This window comes from Cannabis sativa, chromosome 4 (genome assembly GCF_029168945.1).
Source record: "Cannabis sativa cultivar Pink pepper isolate KNU-18-1 chromosome 4, ASM2916894v1, whole genome shotgun sequence".
NCBI classification, from domain to species: domain Eukaryota; kingdom Viridiplantae; phylum Streptophyta; class Magnoliopsida; order Rosales; family Cannabaceae; genus Cannabis; species Cannabis sativa.
The window spans coordinates 9,347,931-9,370,699 of NC_083604.1; the positions used below are offsets into that span (position 1 = coordinate 9,347,931).

At 31.0% G+C, this 22,769-nt stretch overlaps 3 protein-coding genes across 3 annotated transcripts; 1 reads left to right on the plus strand and 2 right to left on the minus strand.

The window, feature by feature from the left end:
• Nucleotides 1–840: 840 nt before the first annotated feature.
• LOC115712973 (flavonoid 3',5'-methyltransferase-like) lies at nucleotides 841–12,676 on the minus strand. Its single transcript, XM_061113250.1, has 5 exons — nucleotides 12,480–12,676; nucleotides 12,304–12,389; nucleotides 11,596–11,740; nucleotides 5,688–5,819; nucleotides 841–1,277 (listed from the first exon to the last, which is right to left on the minus strand). The coding sequence occupies exons 1-5, from the start codon at nucleotides 12,537–12,539 to the stop codon at nucleotides 975–977; spliced, it is 726 nt and encodes a 241-aa protein (XP_060969233.1). The 5' UTR covers nucleotides 12,540–12,676; the 3' UTR covers nucleotides 841–974.
• A 547-nt stretch (nucleotides 12,677–13,223) lies between these two features.
• On the plus strand, nucleotides 13,224–16,595 carry LOC133036652 (uncharacterized). Its single transcript, XM_061113251.1, has 2 exons — nucleotides 13,224–15,510; nucleotides 15,940–16,595. Exons 1-2 carry the CDS (start codon nucleotides 15,034–15,036, stop codon nucleotides 15,988–15,990), a joined length of 528 nt encoding a protein of 175 aa, XP_060969234.1. The 5' UTR covers nucleotides 13,224–15,033; the 3' UTR covers nucleotides 15,991–16,595.
• A 5,127-nt stretch (nucleotides 16,596–21,722) lies between these two features.
• On the minus strand, nucleotides 21,723–22,385 carry LOC133036777 (uncharacterized). Its single transcript, XM_061113510.1, has one exon. It carries the CDS (start codon nucleotides 22,383–22,385, stop codon nucleotides 21,723–21,725), a length of 663 nt encoding a protein of 220 aa, XP_060969493.1.
• Nucleotides 22,386–22,769: the final 384 nt, after the last annotated feature.

Below are 22,769 nucleotides of genomic sequence, written 5' to 3' on the forward strand. Positions count from 1 at the left end.
TAATTTATTAACTACTTTTAAAACAAAAATTAAATACATTAAAAGTAAAAAGTTGATAACTTTATGTAGTACAACTATTATTTAAATATTAATATTTCTAATATTATCAAAAATTTATTTTTTTTTTAATGTAAAAACCTTTAGGGGCGACATAGTTGCCCCTAAAAGTCAAACAATGATTTTTGACACACCTTTTTAGGGGCGACTTTAGGAGTATTAGGGGCGACATTGTCGCCCCTAAAAGTAAAGTTCAAAAATTTGTTGATTACTTTTAGGGGCGACAATGTCGCCCCTAATTACAGGCGATATTTTTGTCGCCCCTAATAGTACTTTTAGGCGCGAATTATTAGAGGCGACCTTTTAGGGGCGACTTGTCGCCTCTAATAGTCATTAGGAGCGATTTTCTATAGTTTTAGAGGCGACTTTTGTCGCCCCTAATACATATAATTGCTGTAGTGATATTTGTATGTAGTATTTTGTATATGTTTAAGACTTTAAGTTAATATTGAAATAGAAGTAAAAATTCAATTAAAAAAACAAATTAATCAAATTACTAATTAAATTAGATTTTGAGACTTAAATGAATTGGATTTGGTGATTGGTTTTTTTTTTAAAAAAAATTATTAATATTTGTATTAAATCATATTAGTACATAATTTTTTTTAATTAGTAAATTAAGCAAAAAAAAAAAAATGAATTAGAAGCATTTAAGAAAAATTATAAAGACCACGCAAAGATTATAAAATAGTTATTTCACTGATTCATTTATTATAATTTCTCACAAAAAAAAAAAATATAGAGTAGCAATCCTTTTAAAAACAATTAAAATAAAATATAAAATAGAGTAGCAATGAAGAAGCTCATTTATTAAAAATAAGACTTAAATTTTAACCATAAGTTTATTTTAAATACATGTGTATCACGTGGTTTGGAAAGGTCTTCATAAAAATGTTACATTTTCTCGGATCTCTTAATCAATAGAGACGTCTACAGATGGTGAGTCCATCTCCAATAGAAACAAGAGATATCTCAAATCGATTATCATTGGCTAGAAAGGTATTGACTTCTCTCGTGATTTTTCTATTTGCTTTTACAAAATCATCCTTCATAATCATTTCTTCTTCATCAGAAAGGGCCACAGTTCCAAACCATAAAGTATTATCGTATGCAATTACTCCTCCAATTTTAATCAGCTTTACAAGTTGTTCGTGATATTGTTTGTACTCATCTTTGTTAGCATCGATAAATGCAAAGTCAAAGCTCCCTACTTCTTTTTCCTGCCAAATAATAGTGTAATTATACCATAGTGAAAAGTTATATAAATACTCATGTATGTATTATATATAAGAACGAGGTGTAACATACCTTGCATATTTGGTTAGAATTGTTATGATTTATTTATTAATTTAAATAATAATAATAATTAAATTTAATATAATTTAATTATATTTTTTAAATATATAAATTTAATTTAATTTTAAATTTATTAATAAGAAATGTAGCTATATAACAAAATTATTCTTCTACTTTTTAAAACATTACAATTTAAATTTTAACTACACATATCTCTCTTATCTTTTATTTTCTATATATAATAAATGTTTTATATAACATAAAGTTCTTTTTATATTACAATTCAAATTCAAACTTATTGCACATATTTAAAAAAATATATATTTTTATCATATTTTTTATCAAAAAAATATATTTCTATTATTATTATTTAAAAAAGATAGAAAAATTATGTAATATTTCAAAAACAATGAAAAGTATTATAAAATTAAAAGAATTACTGTAACTAAACTAAAATTATAAATATTAACAAATTTTGAATATTATTGTATTTTTTTTATAAATAATACTTAAATTAAATATTTTTTAATAAAAAATAATTTATTTATTGAATAACTTCCAAAAAAAAAATTAATAATACAATTAAAAATATACAACCAAAATAATAACTAAGAATATAAGTAAATATACATGTATTGCACGTAATATTAACCTAGTATAAAAAATATATCTAACTAATTTTTATCAAACAATAAAATAAGTAATAAGTTTAGAATTTAAACGATATAACTAATGAATTTTTTATAAAGTATCGTTAATTTAAATTTAAATTAAGATTTATATAAAAAAAATATTATATAATTTAGTTGATACTTTTAAATAATTATCTAAGTTATATTTTAATAGATAAATTAAATTTAGGTATTTAAGTTTTTTCAAAAAAAAAAATAATTAATTAATTGATTGATTTAACAAAATTAGTTTTAACTGTTAACTTTAACGGAATTATTTCAAAGAGTCGTTAAACCAATAATTTCTGTTAGATATTACTTTACATATTTGTAAAACATTTGTTATGATCTAAAATTTACATCACCATAATATATATATATATATATATGTATAACTTTTTTGTTTTTTCTTTTTGCTTAACTAAAAACTAATAATTTTTTTTGCTTAACCATCTAACTAATAAATAATAGTGTTTAGGGTAGGGTGAGGGTATGTTCGGACCCACATAGAGGCGAAGGGTAATCTCTCCCTTGAAAAAGAATAAGAAAAAATGTGTATGTGTTTTAGTTAGTATTTACAACATATATTTGTAAATAAATGAATATTAATCACATGGTAGAAGTTTTGGTATAATGATTAACCTGTAATAGATGTTAATAGTTCAAATCTCAACAAAAATACTTTTAATTTTTAATATTTAGATTTCTTTTTTGCACTTCTACTAATAAAATTTGTATTTAGTACCTTAATTATTAAAGCCAACCTTTTTTTTACTACTTTTATACTTTAAATTATATTTAATACTATAGAAAATAATTTTATATCAAGTTTTAACATGTTATATCACGTAAAAAAAAAACAAAAGTACACCCCCTCCCTTAAAAAAAAAAATAATAAACTCCTCAACTTAAATATTAGATCCGCCACTAAATGATGATATAACAATATGTACCCAATTGTGACAGTCAGTAGTCCCGTGATCCGTAAGGGGAAATATCGGGTAAGCTGTACAATCCCACACCGCCTGGGGAAGGTCAAGTGGGAAGATTCTGAGACTGTGTAGGTATGGGACTACACAGTTGAAGAGGGCTTAAATGGATTGATTGGTACTACCTATGTCAACAAGGTGCATCTTGTTTTTCGATAGCCCATCTCGAAAGAACTCCACAGTTAAGCGTGCTTGGCTTGGAGCAATTTCAAGGATGGGTGACCTCCTGGGAAGTTTTCGCAGGATGCGTGTGAGTGAGGACAAAGCACGCTGAAAACACTGGTGTTGGTCTGTAGGGTCAGTCATCAGTCCATGATGCAGCTAGAGTGACATACTCGTGTATAAGAGCCATTATTTCCGTGGGTGTAAGGACCCAATGGAGGCTTGAAGCGGGGATGTTACAAATGGTATCAGAGCCTTGACCCAGCCGGAAGTGTGGTCGACGAGGACGTCGGACCCCGTAAGGGGGGGTGATTGTGACAGTCAGTAGTCCCGTGATCCGTAAGGGGAAATATCGGGTAAGCTGTACAATCCCACACCGCCTGGGGAAGGTCAAGTGGGAAGATTCTGAGACTGTGTAGGTATGGGACTACACAGTTGAAGAGGGCTTAAATGGATTGATTGGTACTACCTATGTCAACAAGGTGCATCTTGTTTTTCGGTAGCCCATCTTGAAAGAACTCCACAGTTAAGCGTGCTTGACCTAGGAGCAATTTCAGGATGGGTGACCTCCTGGGAAGTTTTCCCAGGAAGCGTGCGAGTGAGGACAAAGCACGCTGGAAACACTCGTGTTGGTCTGTAGGGTCAGTCATCGATCCAGGAAGCAGCCAGAGTGACGTACTCGTGTATAAGAGCCATGAGTCCGTGGGTGTAAGGGCCCAATGGAGGCTTGAAGCGGGGGCATTACAAATGGTATCAGAGCCTTGACCCAGCCGGAAGTGTGGTCGACGAGGACGTCGGACCCCGTAAGGGGGGGTGATTGTGACAGTCAGTAGTCCCGTGATCTGTAAGGGGAAATACCGGGTAAGCTGTGCAATCCCACATCGCTTGGGGAAGGTCAAGTGGGATGATTCTGAGACTGTGTAGGTATGGGACTACACAGTTGGAGAGAGCTTAAATGGATTGATTGGTACTACCTATATCAACAAGGTGCATCTTGTTTTTCGGTAGCCCATCTTGAAAGAACTCCACAGTTAAGCGTGCTTGACCTAGGAGCAATTTCAGGATGGGTGACCTCCTGGGAAGTTTTCCCAGGAAGCGTGCGAGTGAGGACAAAGCACGCTGGAAACACTCGTGTTGGTACGTAGGGTCGGTCATCGATCCGAGAAGCGGCGGAGTGACGTACTCGTGTATAAGAGCCATGAGTCCGTGGGTGTAAGGGCCCAATGGAGGCTTGAAGCGGGGGCATTACAAATGGTATCAGAGCCTTGACCCAGCCGGAAGTGTGGTCGACGAGGACGTCGAACCCTGTAAGGGGGGGTGATTGTGACAGTCAGTAGTCCCGTGATCCGTAAGGGGAAATATCGGGTAAGCTGTACAATCCCACACCGCCTGGGGAAGGTCAAGTGGGAAGATTCTGAGACTGTGTAGGTATGGGACTACACAGTTGAAGAGGGCTTAAATGGATTGATTGGTACTACCTATGTCAACAAGGTGCATCTTGTTTTTCGGTAGCCCATCTCGAAAGAACTCCACAGTTAAGCGTGCTTGGCTTGGAGCAATTTCAAGGATGGGTGACCTCCTGGGAAGTTTTCGCAGGATGCGTGTGAGTGAGGACAAAGCACGCTGAAAACACTGGTGTTGGTCTGTAGGGTCAGTCATCAGTCCATGATGCAGCCAGAGTGACATACTCGTGTATAAGAGCCATTATTTCCGTGGGTGTAAGGACCCAATGAAGGCTTGAAGCGGGGATGTTACACCAATGCAAGTATAAAGAAGGATAGATGTATACCCTACCCCGACCCTACTCCTAATTATATATTTATAAATAATTTTATTCATTATATATATTTGACTACTATGCATTTAATTCATATTTAAAAAATACATTTAAAAATAATTATTTTGATATCTAATACTTTATTATTGTTTTAATTGTTAGCAAATATAATTTTTAATTTTTTACAAATATAAGTACAATTAATACTTACTATTCAAGTAATTACATAATCTTTTATGTCATTTAGTATTTTAGAACCTAATGTTATTGATTATTTTAATTTATCGTAAAATTTATTAGGGTATGGTTATCTATGAGTACTCTATACATATACCCTACCTGCACAAAATAAATAATATAGACTAATATAAGATAAGATTGTAGAATAAGCACTACTGTGCACTACCCATACCTTCTTCGTTGTCATTCCTATTAGTTGAAGAATAAAAAAAAAAAATCTCAATCTACAATTTATAAACAAATACTTTTATAACAAACAAAAAAATCATAATAATCTCCTAAACTTTATTCATCATAAGCACATTTAGTGCTTAATAAAATAATGATATTACTAATAAAAAAAAACAAGAAATCCAAGATTTGAATCTTGTCTCATACCAATTAAGAACCCTCACTTAATTCTTTTGTCTTTTTTTTAATAAAAATATTTAATTATATATAAAATTTAATTAATTATAAATAATTATCACATATTTATACTATGAGATTACTTACATTGTTAACGAGATCATCAAGAACAGAAGAAGCTACCGACTCAATAAAATTTATTTTATGGTCAACACCAGCTTTCTGAATGAACGGTAATCCAATTTCATAGGCTTCTCTATTTAGATCAATAGCTGTTATCTACAAATCAATTAACTCAAGTCTCATTATTGATAATTAATTAATTGTGATTGTTGTTCTAATAAAATAACCCAATATATATAAATATAGGACAGAAAGACTTTATTAATGGGGTGTCTCAGAGCCTATAAAAATTTGAAATCTCATTTAATGAAATTGTATTTTATTTAAGCAAGAAACATATAATTACTAAGCATTTTTATTTTTATATTATTTCTCATTTTTTTTATTTTATATAAAAAATTTATTTTGTTAAATGCATTTCATATAGAAGTATTCATCCAATTCAATCTACATTATTTTGTTCACAGTGCATTCTAAGTGCAGATTTCATTTTTTGGATCTAATCTATTCTACACAATAGCTCAAATCCAATGCAATCTAATTTAATCCGCAAAAATACGGATTAGACCAATTATTTTGAATTGGTTACTTTTTAATATTAAATTATTTTATATTTATGACACTACAACAAATAATACCAATAGCGGCGGGGTTATTAGCGGCGGGCCCTCTCCGCCGCTAATAAGAGGGGTATTAGCGGCGGAGGGTGGGGTCCGCCGCTAATAGTTGGCCAACCTTTTTTTTTTTTTTGAATATCATTAGCGGCGGGCAGTACGCCGCAATTGCTCCGCCGCTAATACTAATAGCGGCGGGCCCGCCGCTATTGGTCCGCCGCTATTAGTATTAGCGGCGGAGCCCGCCGCTAATACTCCGCCGCTAATAAATGGGCGGGATAATTCCCGCTCATGTATTTCAAATTATTAGCGGCGGACTATTAGCGGCGGGGGTCCGCCGCTAATAGTATTTTTTTTATTTTTTTATTTTTTATACTATTAGCGGCGGACCCCCGCCGCTAATAGTCCGCCGCTACACATATTATAAATACCCCCATCAGCCCCACTTCTCCAACTTTTCTTTCATTTCAAAATTCAAACCCCTTTACCCCTCTTCCCCCCAAATCCGACCCTTCCCCACCATCAGCCCCACCCCGAAGCACCCCACTCGGCGCACCACCACCCCGGCGCACCACCATCCCGACGCACCAACAGTACATCTCACGCACTCCCGACGTTTTTTGGTATGTTTTTTTTTTTTTAATCTTATAATCTGGGTATTTGTATTTGTATTTGTATGCATATTGTAATCTTATAGTTTTAGGTTTTAGATTTGTATTTGTATGCACATTTTGATTTATAATCTGGGTATATATTTATGTTTAGATCGGATTTTTTTTGTTTTTGTGATAGATCTGTATATGTATATTGTGTATATTGTGTATTTTGGTGTATAATTAATAATATGTGTATATGTATATATTGTTTGGGTATTAATTTTTTATTTTTTTGTGTATATATATATTGTATTATATATTTTATTTCTGTATATATATATTTCTGTATATATTATTTATGTTTTCTGTGTATAAATATTGTATTATATATTAATTGATATATATATATATATATTAATTGATATATATATTTTTTGTGTATTTATATAATTTATTTGGGTATTTATTATTTTATTTATTTATATATTATCTGTATAAATATTTTTGTCTATATATATATTCACTGTATATATATATTTTTTATGTTTTATATTAGTATATATTTTCACTTTATATATATATATTATATATAATATGTATTTTTTATAATATATATATTTTTTTACTGTATATATATATATATTTATTTATGTAATGTATTTTTTTTTATATATTATATATAATATATATTTTTTATGTTTATATATATGTAAATTTAATATATATAATTTTAGTGAGTGTATATACTAAATAAATATACTTTATAAAATTTATATATTTATTTTATTGTTGTAATTTTTTTTTACTTTTTTAATTTATTTGTTGGAATTGAAAGTATATATTTTTGTTATTTTTGTTGTTATATTGTAATTTTTATTTGATTTAATTTATTTGGTATAATTGTAGCCTAAAATTTTTAGGATAGTTAAAAAATTATTTGGTATAATTTTAGCCTAAAATTTTTAGTATAATATTACATAAAAATTTGAATATTGAAAATTAAAAAGTTAAATAAAAATAATTTTTTTAATTTTAATAATAATTGTAATTAAATTATCAAATTTTTATGTAAGTTTTTAAGAAAAAATATGTTAATGGAATTTTATGTATTTTTAAGGTGGTAAAAATTAATTATTTTATATTTATTTTAATTTAAAAAATAAATTTAGTTTTATATAAATGAAAAATAATTCAAAAATTTAAAAATTAAAAATTTAAAATTTAGTAATTTAATGAATTTTTATAGTGTAATATGTAAAATAATTTTTTTTATAATATAATTAGTTTAAATTTTGATAATTAATTTTAAGTTTTAAAAAATAATAATTCATTTAAAATTTAATTATTTTATATTTATTTAAATTTAAAAAATAAATTAATTTTTTTATGAATAATAAAAATAACACAAAAATTTAAAATTTATAATTATAATTATATTTAAAAATATAACATAAAATTTGTATTCATAAAATTTCATAAGACTTTAGAAAAATTCAAAAATTAATAATAAAGAACAATTATAATTCATATTTATAATTATATTTAAAAAATAAATTAATTTTTTTATGAATAATAAAAATAACACAAAAATTTAAAATTTATAATTATAATTATATTTATAATTATATTTAAAAATATATCATAAAATTTGTACTCATAAAATTTCATATGACTTTACAAAAATTCAAAAATTAATAATAAAGAACAATAATAATTCATATTTATAATTATATTTAAAAATATATCATAAAATTTCATAAGATTTTACAAAAATTTAAAAATTAATAATAAAGTACAATAATAATTCATATTTATAATTATATTTAAAAAAATATATCATAACTTTTGTACTCATAAAATTTCATAAGACTTTACAAAAATTCAAAAATTAATAATAAAGAACAATAATAATTCATATTTATCATTATATTTACAAAAAAATATCATAAAATTTGTACTCATAAAATTTCATAAGACTTTACAAAAATTTAAATATTTAATACTTCATTTGTCGTCGAAATTGTAGATGGCGACAATCGATAAGTCTTGGACCAAAATCAGAAATCGTGGTTGCCATGAATTTTGGAATGGTCTACAAGCCTTTTTAGCAATGGCATCAGAACATAAGGATTGTGATGGACGAATACGATGTCCTTGTGTGAGATGTATAAATAGTAGGTTTGAAAAAATAGATAGGGTTAGAGCACACGTATTTGATCGAGGTTTTATGCAAGGATATGATAAGTGGATTTATCACGGGGAGCCTGAGGATGTCGTCGTTGATGTAGCAGTTGCTGATGTTGAATCAGAGGATGAAATGATTCCTATTTTAGAAGACTTCTTTCCTTCGACGACTGAGGAACCACAAGGAGAAGATGAGCAACCAACCACAAACCCACAATTTGATGACTTATTTGAGGAAATTGAAGCTCAATTGTATCCCGGTTGTGATTGGATTTCATCTCTTAACTTTTTAGCAAAGCTATTGCATTTAAAAGTTAGGGGAAAAATTCCTAATAACATCTTTGAAGAATTATTGAAGCTTTTAAAGTTTGCGTTTCCGAAGGAAAATAATATTCCATCAACTTACTACGAGGCAAAAAAGAGATTGAAGAAATTAGGCTTGGGTTATGATAATATCGATGTCTGTTTGTATAATTGCTGCTTATTTTATAAGGAGAATGCATCCAAGGAGGCTTGTCCAGTTTGCGGAACTAGTCGTTGGGTTACTTCCGAAAACGGGAAAAGAAAAAAAGTTCCTTGCAAAGTCATGCGATACTTTCCGTTGACACCTCGACTTAAAAGATTATATAGTTCGAGGATTACAGCGAAAAGCATGATATGGCATCATACTGGAAAATAATCCAGATCAAGACTTCATAATTAGAGACTTGAATGAAGATGATAATGAATAATTTATTTATGTTTTGTAATAATTTAGTTTAATTTTGAGACAATATTTTATTAGGATTAATATGTTAAAGTTAATTACTTTGGAGACAATTTTAAATTATTAATAAATTTTATTAAATTGTTTTAATTATATTAATTAGATTTATTTATTAAATATTTAATTATTTATTTATATATAATATAAATAAATTTTTAAAAATAATTAATATTTTTTTTTATTACTGGGTGTTGTAGCGGCGGAGCAATAGCGGCGGGACCCCGCCGCTATTGCCCCGTGTCGATCTCGAAACACGAAATCGACACGAGCAATAGCGGCGGGGTCCCGCCGCTATTGCTCCGCCGCTATTAACAGTATTAGCGGCGGAACCAGTTTTTGGCCGCTAATACTATTAGTAGCGGCCAAGCAATAGCGGCGGACCAATAGCGGCCGAGGTCCGCCGCTATTGCCCTTTAGCGGCCAAAAACTGGAGCAATAGCGGCCGAGGGGCCCGCCGCTATTGCTCCTGAATGTTGTAGTGTGAAAAAATATTTTTTTTCACATAACTAATAAAATAAAATAAATTATTGTTATTTTATATCTTCAATAATAAATTAAAATAAATAAAATAATATAACAAATTCAAATAAAGAAAAAGGTTGTATACATAAAAAAAAATATTAATTTTATTTTAAAGTTAATGTTGATGGGGCTTTATTTGAACAAGAGGGGCGGTTTGGAGTGGGCTGTGTAGCTCAAGATCATCATGGAACCGTGGTAGAAGCTTTTATGAAGGGAAATGTTGGGTATGTCCAACCCGAAATTGCTGAGATCATGATCAAAGAAGCTTTGAGTTGGATTACAACTCATCCCTAGGACAATGTATTGTTAGAAACGGATAGTTTGGTGTGTGTCCAAGCAATCTAAAGTAATGTTTTTATGTCTTCACAGTTTTGTCTTATTGTTCAAGATGTTAGAAATTTACTTTTGGCTTTATCTTTTGTTGAGTTATATTTTGTTGAACGATCTGCAAACAAGTTGGCTCATTGCTTGGCAAGAGACTCTTGTTTCTCTACAGGTTGTGTGCTTCAGTTGGAGGATTGTTCCTCTGAAATGCGTTCTATTGTTTTGAACGAGTTTATTAATTAATAAATTTCCTGATTTATTCAAAAAAAAATTATTTTAAATTATATGTTGAAAAAAAAAATTATATATAAGAAAAGAATATGCATTTCATCTATTAAATTTTAAAATATAATTGTATTATATGTATTAGATTTATAAATTATTAAAATAAAGACACTCGAATAAAATAAAATGAATTCCGTTAGAAAAAAGAAGAAGAAGAAAATAAGATTTTAGTTAAAAATAATATAATTTTATAAGAAAAATAGACCTATTTCTTTTATTTTAGATTTTTTTTATTAAAAATCTTCTTTTTTTCGTAAAAAAATTAAACTGGTGTAATCTTTAATATTTTTTAAATATTAATATTAATAATATATTATTTTTTAAATGTATCAGTATTACAATTTACATTAATATTAATAATATATTAGGGTAAAATCTAATTTATTCAAGTGTCTTTATTATTTTTTTTTTAAAATAGTAACATGACAATAAATTATTATAAAATAAAATAGTCCTTAAATATATTAACTCTCTTTCTTTTAGAAAGAAAAATATATTCACTCTGTTAAGAAATACATTTAATTGAGGTGAAACATTTTAATTGGATTAGGATAGAGAGACAGGAAAAAATTGGGACACAAGATTTGGCTCCTAAATCATGCATGTGTCACTTTATTATATTAAAAAAAATAAGATCTTACTTTGGCATCATGAGGAAGAGCAAGAGCAGTGGTAAGAAGAGAATAACCAGTAAAAACTCCAATTTCAATAGTCTTCTTTGCATTCATCACTTTCAAAAATATCGACATAAACTGTCCTTGATCCACAGGCACGCCCATAATACTCCTGTAATTATTATGTGTATATAGATAAATAAACCCAAATTTAAATGGTAACACTTTTATTTTCTAATTTTTTAATCACAAAATGAAACTAAAATTTTTGTTTTTAAAAATTTTGCTTTTGAAAAATAAAAATGCGTTCTGTAACCACTTTTGTTTTTCAATTTTAAAAACAGAAAACACAAGTGTGTTCTGTAAAGTTCATTTTCATTTTTTAATTTTATTTACGTCGGGTCTAGGTTCGAGGTCGGATTTGGGTTCAAGTCAGAGGTCGGGTTCAGCGCCAGGACCGTGGGGGGATTTGGGTCCGGGTCATGATCGAAGTCCAAGATATTGATTAAGAAAAAAAAAAGTATTTAAAAAAATATTGAAAGTGATTTTTTTTTTTTGTTTTTAAAATTTTGATTTCAATTAAAAAATTGAAAAGTAAAAACAGTTTTCTAGAATATGTTTTTGAAAAATATTTTCACTTTTTTAATTTTAAAAACAGAAAACTGATTAAAAAAGTGTTATCAAACGGCACCTTAATTAATAAAAAAAGATTGAGGCCGGCAAGAAAAAAAGCACCGTAGTTTATATTTCTTGACAGTGGCTTCTCTAAGATCCTTCAACTGCTCATGTTCTCCTGGATAACAATATGTTTCATAGATGTACTGCATGCAAATGAAATCATCAAAAATCCAATTACCAAAAATATTAATTCGATGAAGCAATTAATAAAATTAATTGATTAATATATATACCTCTAGAAGTGCTGGTGATTTGAGGATACTCTTATTCTGTGTAGCTACTTCTTCTGCCATTTCCGGTTGCTGAAAAAAAATCCGGGCAAGCTTTTCTGATGATGTATGAGGCAAGTGAAATTAATGAACTGTGGGATGATGGACCAATAGAAGTGGAGCTTGAATTAAATTGGACCAAATGTCACACCTCATTATTAGCTAGACAACACTAATATATATATATAGAAGTTGAAAAATATTTTTTAATATATATTAACTAAATTTATATTTAAATAAAATTTAATTTAATATATTTTTTTTTACGAGTATTGTACTTAAATTATTCTCATTTACTTACATAACTAAGATATAATTTCAAATATAATAGATTTGTATTTTTTTTAAAATGGATGTATAGGTTTGTGGGAAAGTTGGAAGAAATGCTAATTAGGGAAAAATAAAAATTATGGTGAAATGATAGAGGTAAAATTAATAGAATAATTAAAAAAAAAGTTAAAAATAATAAATTTTAAAAAATAAAATACAAATCAAAAGCATCAAATTAAAAAATGTATGTAATTTTCTCTATTATTTTTATAGCCTCATCAACCATGTTTTTTCTCTTTTATGCCAATATTTAAAGGAAATAGTAGCATGGCACATCATCTACCTTTCAAGTGCTGGTGCCTTTCTTCTTTAGTCTTTATTAAGCATGTAACTGAGAAATGCTAAGGGCTACAGTGCTACTTGGAATTGAAATTGAATGTAATTGGAGATAATTATAAGGTTTGGCGTACGTATTTATCTGGCTACGTAATTACATAATAACTGTGTAATTAGAGGTAATTCGAAAACCTCAATTACTCTCTCTAATTTTCATAGCCCCTGTGAGAATTAAGTGTAATTATACTAAAAATAAATTTAAATTATTTTTATTAATTAATATAATATTTAATTATTTTTAATTATGTATTGAATTTTCCTTTTCCTATCAATCATCACGTCAATCAATTCCCATATACAGCCATACAGCCTTAGGTTAGTATTCTATATATTCCATCTCTCATCAATCAAAAACAAAAAGACACCAACCATTCATCTAATCTACTTTCTCAAATCAACTTACCTATACCATCTGCCAAAAAAAAAAATCTATTCCATCTCTTATTTTTCATTTCGGTCTCCTCCTATTCTTATAAAGGTTAGTCCCTCGTATTTTTTTTTCTTTTTCTCATGTACACAATTTTATTATTTTTCTTATGTCTGATGCTATTTTATAATATTTTTTTTGAGTGCATTTTATCTTGTAAAAAAAACAAATGATATGAATATATGAAATCAGATTTTTTTAATATTATTTTTTCATTAAATTTTAATTAATATAGGAATGGCAAATACTCAAAATTCTAAGGTTGGAAAGCCATACACCAAATGGAATGAAAGTCAAGATGAGTATTTTATTATTTTTATAGCTGAACAAGTTAAATTAGGAAAGACACAACAAGGGGGCTTAACCAATGAGGGATGGCAAGGGGTAGAAAAAGAAATGAGTTTATTGTATGGAGATAAATTAGATAAGACTAAAATGAAAAATAGGATGAGAACTTTGAAAAAAAACTTATGCTACCATAAAGAGAATGCTATTTAATAGTGGCTTTGGGTGGGATGAAGCAAATTGAAAAGTCACTGCTGAGGATGACGTATGGGAGCAATATCTTATGGTGAGTAATTATTTTTCTTGTTTAATGATAAAGGAGAATAGGTACATGTTACTAATTATTACTATTATTTTTGTGATAGGCTCATCCAAAAGATGCTCAATATAGGATTAAGAAGTTACCTGACTATAACACTTTGGCTTTAATTTTTGGAGATGTTGTTGCTGATGGTAGAAATGGTTGTGAAGTAAATGATGTTGAAGACTTCCAAAATAAATTTTCTGATGATGATGTAGTTGGTGATACACAATTTCCTGACTCTGAAAATGTGCTTGATCATGATATAAGCAATATGGATAGTGAACAAAATCAATCAACTCAGCATGATAAGAGCATGGGGAAGAAACATTTACCTGATCAACCAACATTGACATCTCGTCCAAAAAGAAATAGAACTTCCATTGGAAGTAGTTTAGCAAAATCTGTTGATAGATGGACATCAATATCTGAAGAGCAAATTAAGTTGCAACGAGAACCTAAAAATAGTTCTGTCGAGAAGTTAGTGCCTATGATTATGGAATTAGGACTCAGTGATGAATGGATTGTCCAAGTTATTAACATTCTTACAGATGAGAGGAAGGCTGAGTTTTTTTTCTGCAATGTTCCCAGAACTTAGAAAGAAATGGATTTATCAACAACTAGGTTTCTAAATAGCTAATTTTTAGTTTGCATTTTAGATTTTTATTATGGAACTTTCATTATGTTTTTTTTTTATGTTCAAGAACAATATTTATGTTATGAAACATGCATTGAGTTGTTTAACATTATAAGTTATGTTATTGATTATGTTGTTCAACTTGCAGTTATTATTATTGATATATGGATTTCTTTCTATTTCTTTTCTATAATAATTAGGAATGGCAAATGAAGATGAGTTCAAGTTATTTATGGCGAAATGTGTGCTTTTAGTTTGCATTATTGGAACTTATTTAGGTGTTGGATCGAAAGAAAAAGTTCACCGATCAATTTTAACTGGAGCTAACTTCCTCAATGAATTGATTCAAGGACATCCACGTGGATGTTATGACTTATTACGTAAGAATATTTCATGCTTTTTGCGACTTGCAAATGAGATGAAAACAAGAGGACTACTGAATGATTCCAGAATGGTTAGTGTTGAGGAACAACTGGCAATTTTTATATTTACATTAGCTCATAATGAGAGGAATAGAGTAGTACAAAACCGTTTTCAACATTCTGGAGAAACTATCAGTCGTCATTTTAACAAATGTTTGCAAGCATGTGTAAGACTAGGAAAACATTATCTCACTCCACCAGGTAGAGGTGTTCCACAAGAGATATCCTCCAATCAATTATTTTATCATTGGTTTAAGGTTAGTTTCTTTTTTTAAAAAAATATAATAAAGATATTTAACATATTTATATTTATTTTTTAGACTTACAAACAATACTAATATGTTATTTGGAATTATATATATTTTATTAGGATTGTGTTGGAGCAATAGATGGAACTCATATCCCTGCATGGGTTCCATTAGAAGATCAACCGAGATATAGAAATCGTAAAGGGTTTCTTTCCCAAAATGTTCTTGCTGCGGTTGATTTTGATATAAATTTTCAATACGTGTTAGCTGGTTGGGAGGGATCTGCCTCTGATTCAAGAGTGTTAAGAAATGTTATTTGGGAGAGACAACAAAATAAGCTAAAAGTTCCAAATGGTATTTATTTGTTATAGTGTAGGCATGATAATTTGTTTCTTATAATGTTCATAAATCTAATGAATATAATATTTAAAATTGTAGGAAAATATTATATGGTTGATGCAGGCTATGCAAATACAAAAAGTTATCTAGCACCATATCGTGGAACACGATATCATTTGAGAGAGTGGAGTCAAACACAAGCACCACAATTTAAGGCATTCAAAACTTCGAAATTTATTTGAAAGGACATTTGCTTTTTTTGAAAAAAAAAAGGTTTCTCATACTAACAATAGCTCCTCCATACACCATCAAAAAATAAGGTTGGATGGTATTAGCATGTTGTGTACTTAACAACTTTATTCGCAAGTGGAATTGGGATGATGAATTTTTCGAAGAGGACATGGAAAATGAAATACAAAATTGTGAAAGTTTGAACAATATTGATTTTGATTCAAATTCAGATGAAGAACTTGGTGACGAGCCAACAGATGATGACAAGCAATATATGTTTAATTTTAGAGATAGAATAGCTCAAAATATATAGAACGTAAGAGCAATTAGATAGTCTTAAAAAAATAAAGTTTATTTTAAATATTTTCTAGTTTATTTTATGAAGAGATTATTATTTATTTATATATTATTAATTGATGAAATTTATTTTTAAATATTATAATATTAATTTACTGTGTAATTACTAACTGTCTTACCAAACATGATATTAAGAATTCACATGTAATTACCAGTACTTGACATCCAAACACAACTTGTATTTTAAAATAGAATGTAATTATTATACAGTGTAATTACTAGGAAAATTTCATTAATAATACATAATAAAACTCCCAATATTAAAATTTATATCTTCTACTAATTTGTATAAAATAATGCCATTATTTTCCTAAATTACCCAAAATACCTTTTTATTTAATTTTCCCTCCCTTAATGTCTTTCTCTTCCTCTTCTCTCTCTTCCTCATCTCTCTCTCCACCACACCAAGAACCCAACTAGTGTGATAGAACTACCGATAGACCACGATTCCCCCAAACAGCTACAAACCCACTCAAAGGCCTAAATCTCTCTCATCCACTTCCTCAATCTCGCATCCGTTTCTCTCTCTCTCTCTCTCTCTCTCTCTCTCTCTCTCTCTCCATTTCCCCCAGGTGACCCAACGATCACCACCACAACCACGACAACGAAGACCACAAAAGGCGACCCACAACGACCACGACCACGAACCACTGACATCAGGCCACCACCGAAAGAACTCGGAGTCAAACTGTCGCCACCACCCAGCTCAGTAAAAAAGTAAGTTATTTTTAAATAAAAAATTTGATTTTATAGATTTGGATGCGAATTTGTGTATGTTCTTCAGATTAGTTGAATTTTTGTAGATTCTAGATAATGTGTATTTTTCTGTATGTTCTTCAGTGGTGTCTATGTGTTTTAATAGTGTTATCGATAGGTTATCGATATAATGTCGACCATAATTGAACATAGTTTGAACATAAGAATTTAATATTTTTTTACTGTATATCGATAGGTTATTGACATCTTATCTTTGGTTTATTGACATTTTGATTAGGATATATTTGTAAGAATTTATTGGGTATATCGATATTTTGTCGATGAAATATAAATATGTTGTCGATAGTATGTCTTTATTTGAGTAGAACTGGTCTTTTTAATTTTTTAAAGAATATATTGATAGTATGTCGATAGGATATCGATAGTTTTTCGGCAATCCAAGAATATATTATGGTTGTCGATATAATGTCGACAAACTGTCGACATGTTTTTGACACCCTATGTGCATTTATTATTTGATATATTTTGTCGATATGTTGTCGACAGGTTATCGATATGTTGTCAACAATTTGATATTATTGTATTTTGTCATTTTTAAGTGTGAATATATCGACATAATGTCGACAATTTCTGTGAGGGCATTTGTTATATTTTTTGTTATATATATTTTTCAGATGGCTCCACGTCATAGTTCTAGCAGCCGAGCATTTTACTTGTCGCGTGACATATAGAGGCACTGGTGCTTTTACAAAACTCAAATCTCGATTTGAGGAGTACAATTTGAATAACACGACGAAAGAAAGCGATTTCGACAACTTTTGGAATGTTGTATCCCTGACATTCTCCTCGATGTTATTTCACGAAGTCATGTTGCACAAGATGAAGGTTGATGTTGAGAAAGATTTGCACATGCATTTTTACATTGGTCGAAAGGAGCTCAGATTTGGAGTAGTTGAGTTTGCGTTCATTATAGGCCTGAACTTCTCCTTGGGTCCAACAAAAGAGGAGAAGGTTGCGCAGGTTACCCGCTCGAGGTCGGACCGATTGATCAACAAATATTTCAATCAGTCTGATAGTTTGAAGACAGAAGCACTCCAAGATAGGTTCACAAACTGTCAGAACCCAGAAAGCCTTGTACAAGCTTGGCTTGTGCTTGTTTGTTGAGGTAGTGCTGCTGGGTCATGAGGCTAACGCGTTGATTACGGTTGGCATACTTAGATATGTCGACGATCTTGAGTTCTTAATTCGGATTCCTTAGGGGAAGCACTAATTCGCCAGACTTATGCACTCGCTTCAAAAGAACATGTTGAAACAGAAGGCCAACTACGAGAAAAAGTTTAGTTTGGAAGTTCAGCAAGAGTGCAAATACACAACTTATGGCTTCTTACCTGTAGTACAATATTGGGTATATGAGGCCATTGTAGAGGTTGGAAAGAGGTATGGCATGAATCATGGGATTTGATTTCCCATGATGCTTAGCTGGACGAGCAAGGGTGATATAGGAAAGAAGGACCTTAGTGCATTATTTTCTAGACGGGTATGAGTTTCTCTTATGTTTAGAGTAATCATTTAAGATAAATGCTTGTAATAAATGCTAAATTATTTTTCTCTTATATTTTTTGAATCTTAAATAGCATCTTGAAGTGATGAAGGGGTTACTTCCACGCACAGAAGAGGAGGAATATGTGAGGACCATCTCTTACGATGGTGTGGAGAACCTAGTTGAGGATGGGGTGGATGCCACACAGGCCGAGGAGGAAACCCAAGATCCAGCTGTTTTTGGAAGACAAGTAGAGAAAGCAGCGGAATATGTTGAAAATGCTGATTTGCCTAAGACAGAGACTCAGGTACCATTTTTTAAACTTTTTTTTTATGATTGTTGATTGTCATTAGTTGTGATTTCTTGGTTAGTTGTAATTTACTTTGTTAGTTGTTGTAATTTACATAGGTTGTCGATAATTGTTGGTTTTTTATTTTAAATATCTTTTAGATATTGTCGATGTCATGTCGACAATGTTGACATGTTATCGACATGATGTCGATAATTATGTAATTTATTTGTTATATTACTGTATGCTAACCATATTTTTTGGGATATATTTTATCAGGCCATTGCTTCAGACCCTCAGCCCAGTGCATCATCTTCAAGTCTTGGTGGTGTCGAGTACAGAGAATTAGTGGGGAGGTTGGACAAGATTGAGGCTGAGCAGAAGGGTCTGTACGCTTCTCACGCCGAGCTGAAGGAGGCATCTCAAAATAGCCATATAGAGCTGAAGGGTGGTCAGAACCTCATTATGGAGCAACTCAGAACTATATTGAGCATGCTGCATCGTACGCCAACAACAGCTCCAACACCGGAGCCCCCAACAGATGCATCACCCTCACCATTTGCTATGGGTGGAGATGATGAGGTCTTTCCTGACGGGTATGATCCCTATGAGGATGCTTCAGCTACCCCTATCGGTGCAGGTATTATCTGCATAGGTGACAGCGAGTCACAGGGTGAAATTTTGGCTTTAGAGGCACCACTTGGAGGGGTTGAGTGTGGGAAGAGGAAGAGAAATCCCCTATATGGTTTAAAGATTACACGGAGATGAAGAAGAAACAGAGGCTTTCTTCGACGTTTGATCCCCTGTCGTCACCGGATGAAAGATTGTTGGATACTTTTCAGAAGTGGTGTTCTGGACTCATTCCCAACCATTGGCTTCGGGATTTGAAAACTGATGATTACGGTCCATCGTTCTTTTGGAAGTTGCTAACATTGCAAGAAAAGCTTACAGATTGCGTAAGTAAACTAATCTATAGTTTTACTACATTTTATAAGCCAACTAATCTACAATTACTGTATTTTGTTGTCTAACTGCTTCCTCTAACCTTTATATGCAGCATATAGATGCATCAGCCTATATGTTGAGGAGGCGACGCTTCTTCTATCCATTGATATTTTCACAGAAGGGTATCATTCTCTCCACATATGTGACCACTATCATCAGCAGTGCATGGACAAATCACAAGGGTCCTAAAAAAACTTTGTTTGAGAGGATTATATCATGGAAACTGCAGAGGTGGTCATCAAGTATTGATTTAGTAAGCTTTTAAAGTTTCAACTATGATTACAAGTTTATTATGATTTGTTAATAATTTAGCTTTTCTCCATAATTACAGGACCAATTCTATCAGAGATGGGGGGCAATGAGTTCATTTACTTCACTTTGTATCTTCACACACAGAGGCAATGGGTGGCTATTGAAGTTAACATAGAGCTGTGGAAATTAACGTATACGACTATGATTCTAGTATTTGTCATTGGAACAGCATGGCACCCATCCTGAAGACTTGGGAAGAACTGTTGCCATCATTAATCTATGCAACTGAAGATTTTCTAACCAATAACCAGATTATGGCGTTAACTACGAACGAGATCAAGGAGCTTCTGAGGATGCATTCGTCTTGAGCCACTCACGGTTTAGTTTCGAAGGCAAAAATAAAGTACATAGCGATAAAAAAGTATTGTAGTAATAAAATATGCTTTACAATGTACTAAATTTATATTTTATGTTGCATTTAGTGGTGATTTATGCCATTGAGTATGTGGAGCATCTGATGATGTAACCTTCAGTAGCTGATGTCATGCAAGATCAGATGAAGATGTTTCGTGAATGGTGGTGCGTTGATTTGTATTACCAGAATCTTGGTTGAATATCTGTGTATAATTAGAAATACATTGTATATTTTGTCTAATTTACCAAATTAAAAATACAGTTATATATTTTGTATAATTAAAAATACATTGTATATTTTGTCTAATTTACATAATTAAAAGTATAGCTTTATATTTTGTATATCGATGGTATATTGACATGTTTTCGATATATTATCAACATTAATTACTCAATACTTTTTTAACAAATCATGTTATCTCACAAGTAGAGTGCCTTGTCGACATATCATCGACATGTTATCAATATATTATCGACATAACGAACTTAGTTGTGTTTTTTGTTTGATAAAATGTTGTACACATGAACAGAGTGTTGTCGACGCTTTATCGACATTTTGTCGACAATTTTTGGAGGTGTTGTCAATGATGCATATTATATGATACGCTAATTTAACAAAAAATAGTTTTTGTCGACATTGTCAACATGATGTCGATATGTTCTCGATAATCTGCTCAATTAATTGGCTATATTTTTTTTCAAAAAAAGAGAATAGTGTCGAAGGTATATCGATATGTAGTCGATGACTTTTAAAAAAATAGAAAAAATTCTCTTTCTCAACAAATAAGTAGAGTACCAACCTGATTTTAAAGTAGTTTTGAATAACAAATACAGAACATGTTATTACAACTCATAAGTAGAGTACGTCTCAAATACGGGCTTTTCATGTTGCTCTATTGTGGACTGAACCACCACAGAGGCTTCAGTTTTGAGGTACATTTACTTTTTTATCACCAAACAGGAAACGATTCTCCCATCTTCTTCCAGGCTTCCAGCCTCGCTTTTCCTTGGACGACCTATTGGTTTCTTTTCCAGAGGTACCCCAACTTTCATAATCTTGATGTGTTATGGGAGAACTCAATCATCCTCGTCACCAGCAAGATTGATGGTATCATCGTAAGTCTTCCTCCACGTATCTTTCGAATAATAAGGTGAGCAAAGCGTGTATACACTCGTATTCGTTTTCAATGTCGCGGCACATGCATGAACGCAAGGGCGTTCCAATAACGTAAACACGCCACAAGTACATGCCCTTTCAACTAGGTTCACATCACCACATCTTTCACTGTTAGGTCCCCTACCAACGTTATACAAATTGGCTCCATTTTGTTGGACGCGCCTGAACCTTTCATTTTCATGATTTTTTGCCAAGTTCATTTCAAAGAGCGTGGTTAAAGGGGTTGTACATTTGTCTGCATTTTCGAGGGGATCAGCGAACCAAGATTGTAGTGTGAACCTGATAAATTCAACCATAGTAGTTATTGGATATTTCCTGAACTCTTCTATCACGTTGTTGAAGCTTTCGGTAGCATTGCAGGTCATGATGTTGTATCGATCGCCCAAATAATAAGGGTGAGCCCACTTCTCAAACCCTATACTCTCCACATATGCAGCAATGGCAGGATTCATCTTTCTAACATTCTTAAACTCTCTATCACATTCAGTTTTCGACCATGAGTAAGAAACATTATATATTTGGTTGTGAAAAGCATCAGTCTTTGACTTGGAGTTCGCGTTCATAACAATGTGGTGATAGCATGCACAGTGAACTGCTTCGGGGAAAATAAGTTCAACAGCATGATCAATGCTTTGATGCCTATCTGACACAAACACTAAGTTCTCAACCACCCCAATTGCTACCCTCAACTTCTGTAAGAAACATCCAAGAGTCGTTATTCTCACTGTCAACGATACCATAAGCAACCAAACACAATTGGTTGTTGTCATCGTATGCCAGAGTAACTAACATTATACCGCCATACTTCGTCTTTAAGAATGGGCCATCGATATTCAAAACAGGACGACATAAAGTAAATCCCCTTTTACACGCACCAAGTGATATAAAACAGCACTTAAACTGCTCATCCTCTAAATACAAGTCAGTAATGGTACCTATATTCTTCT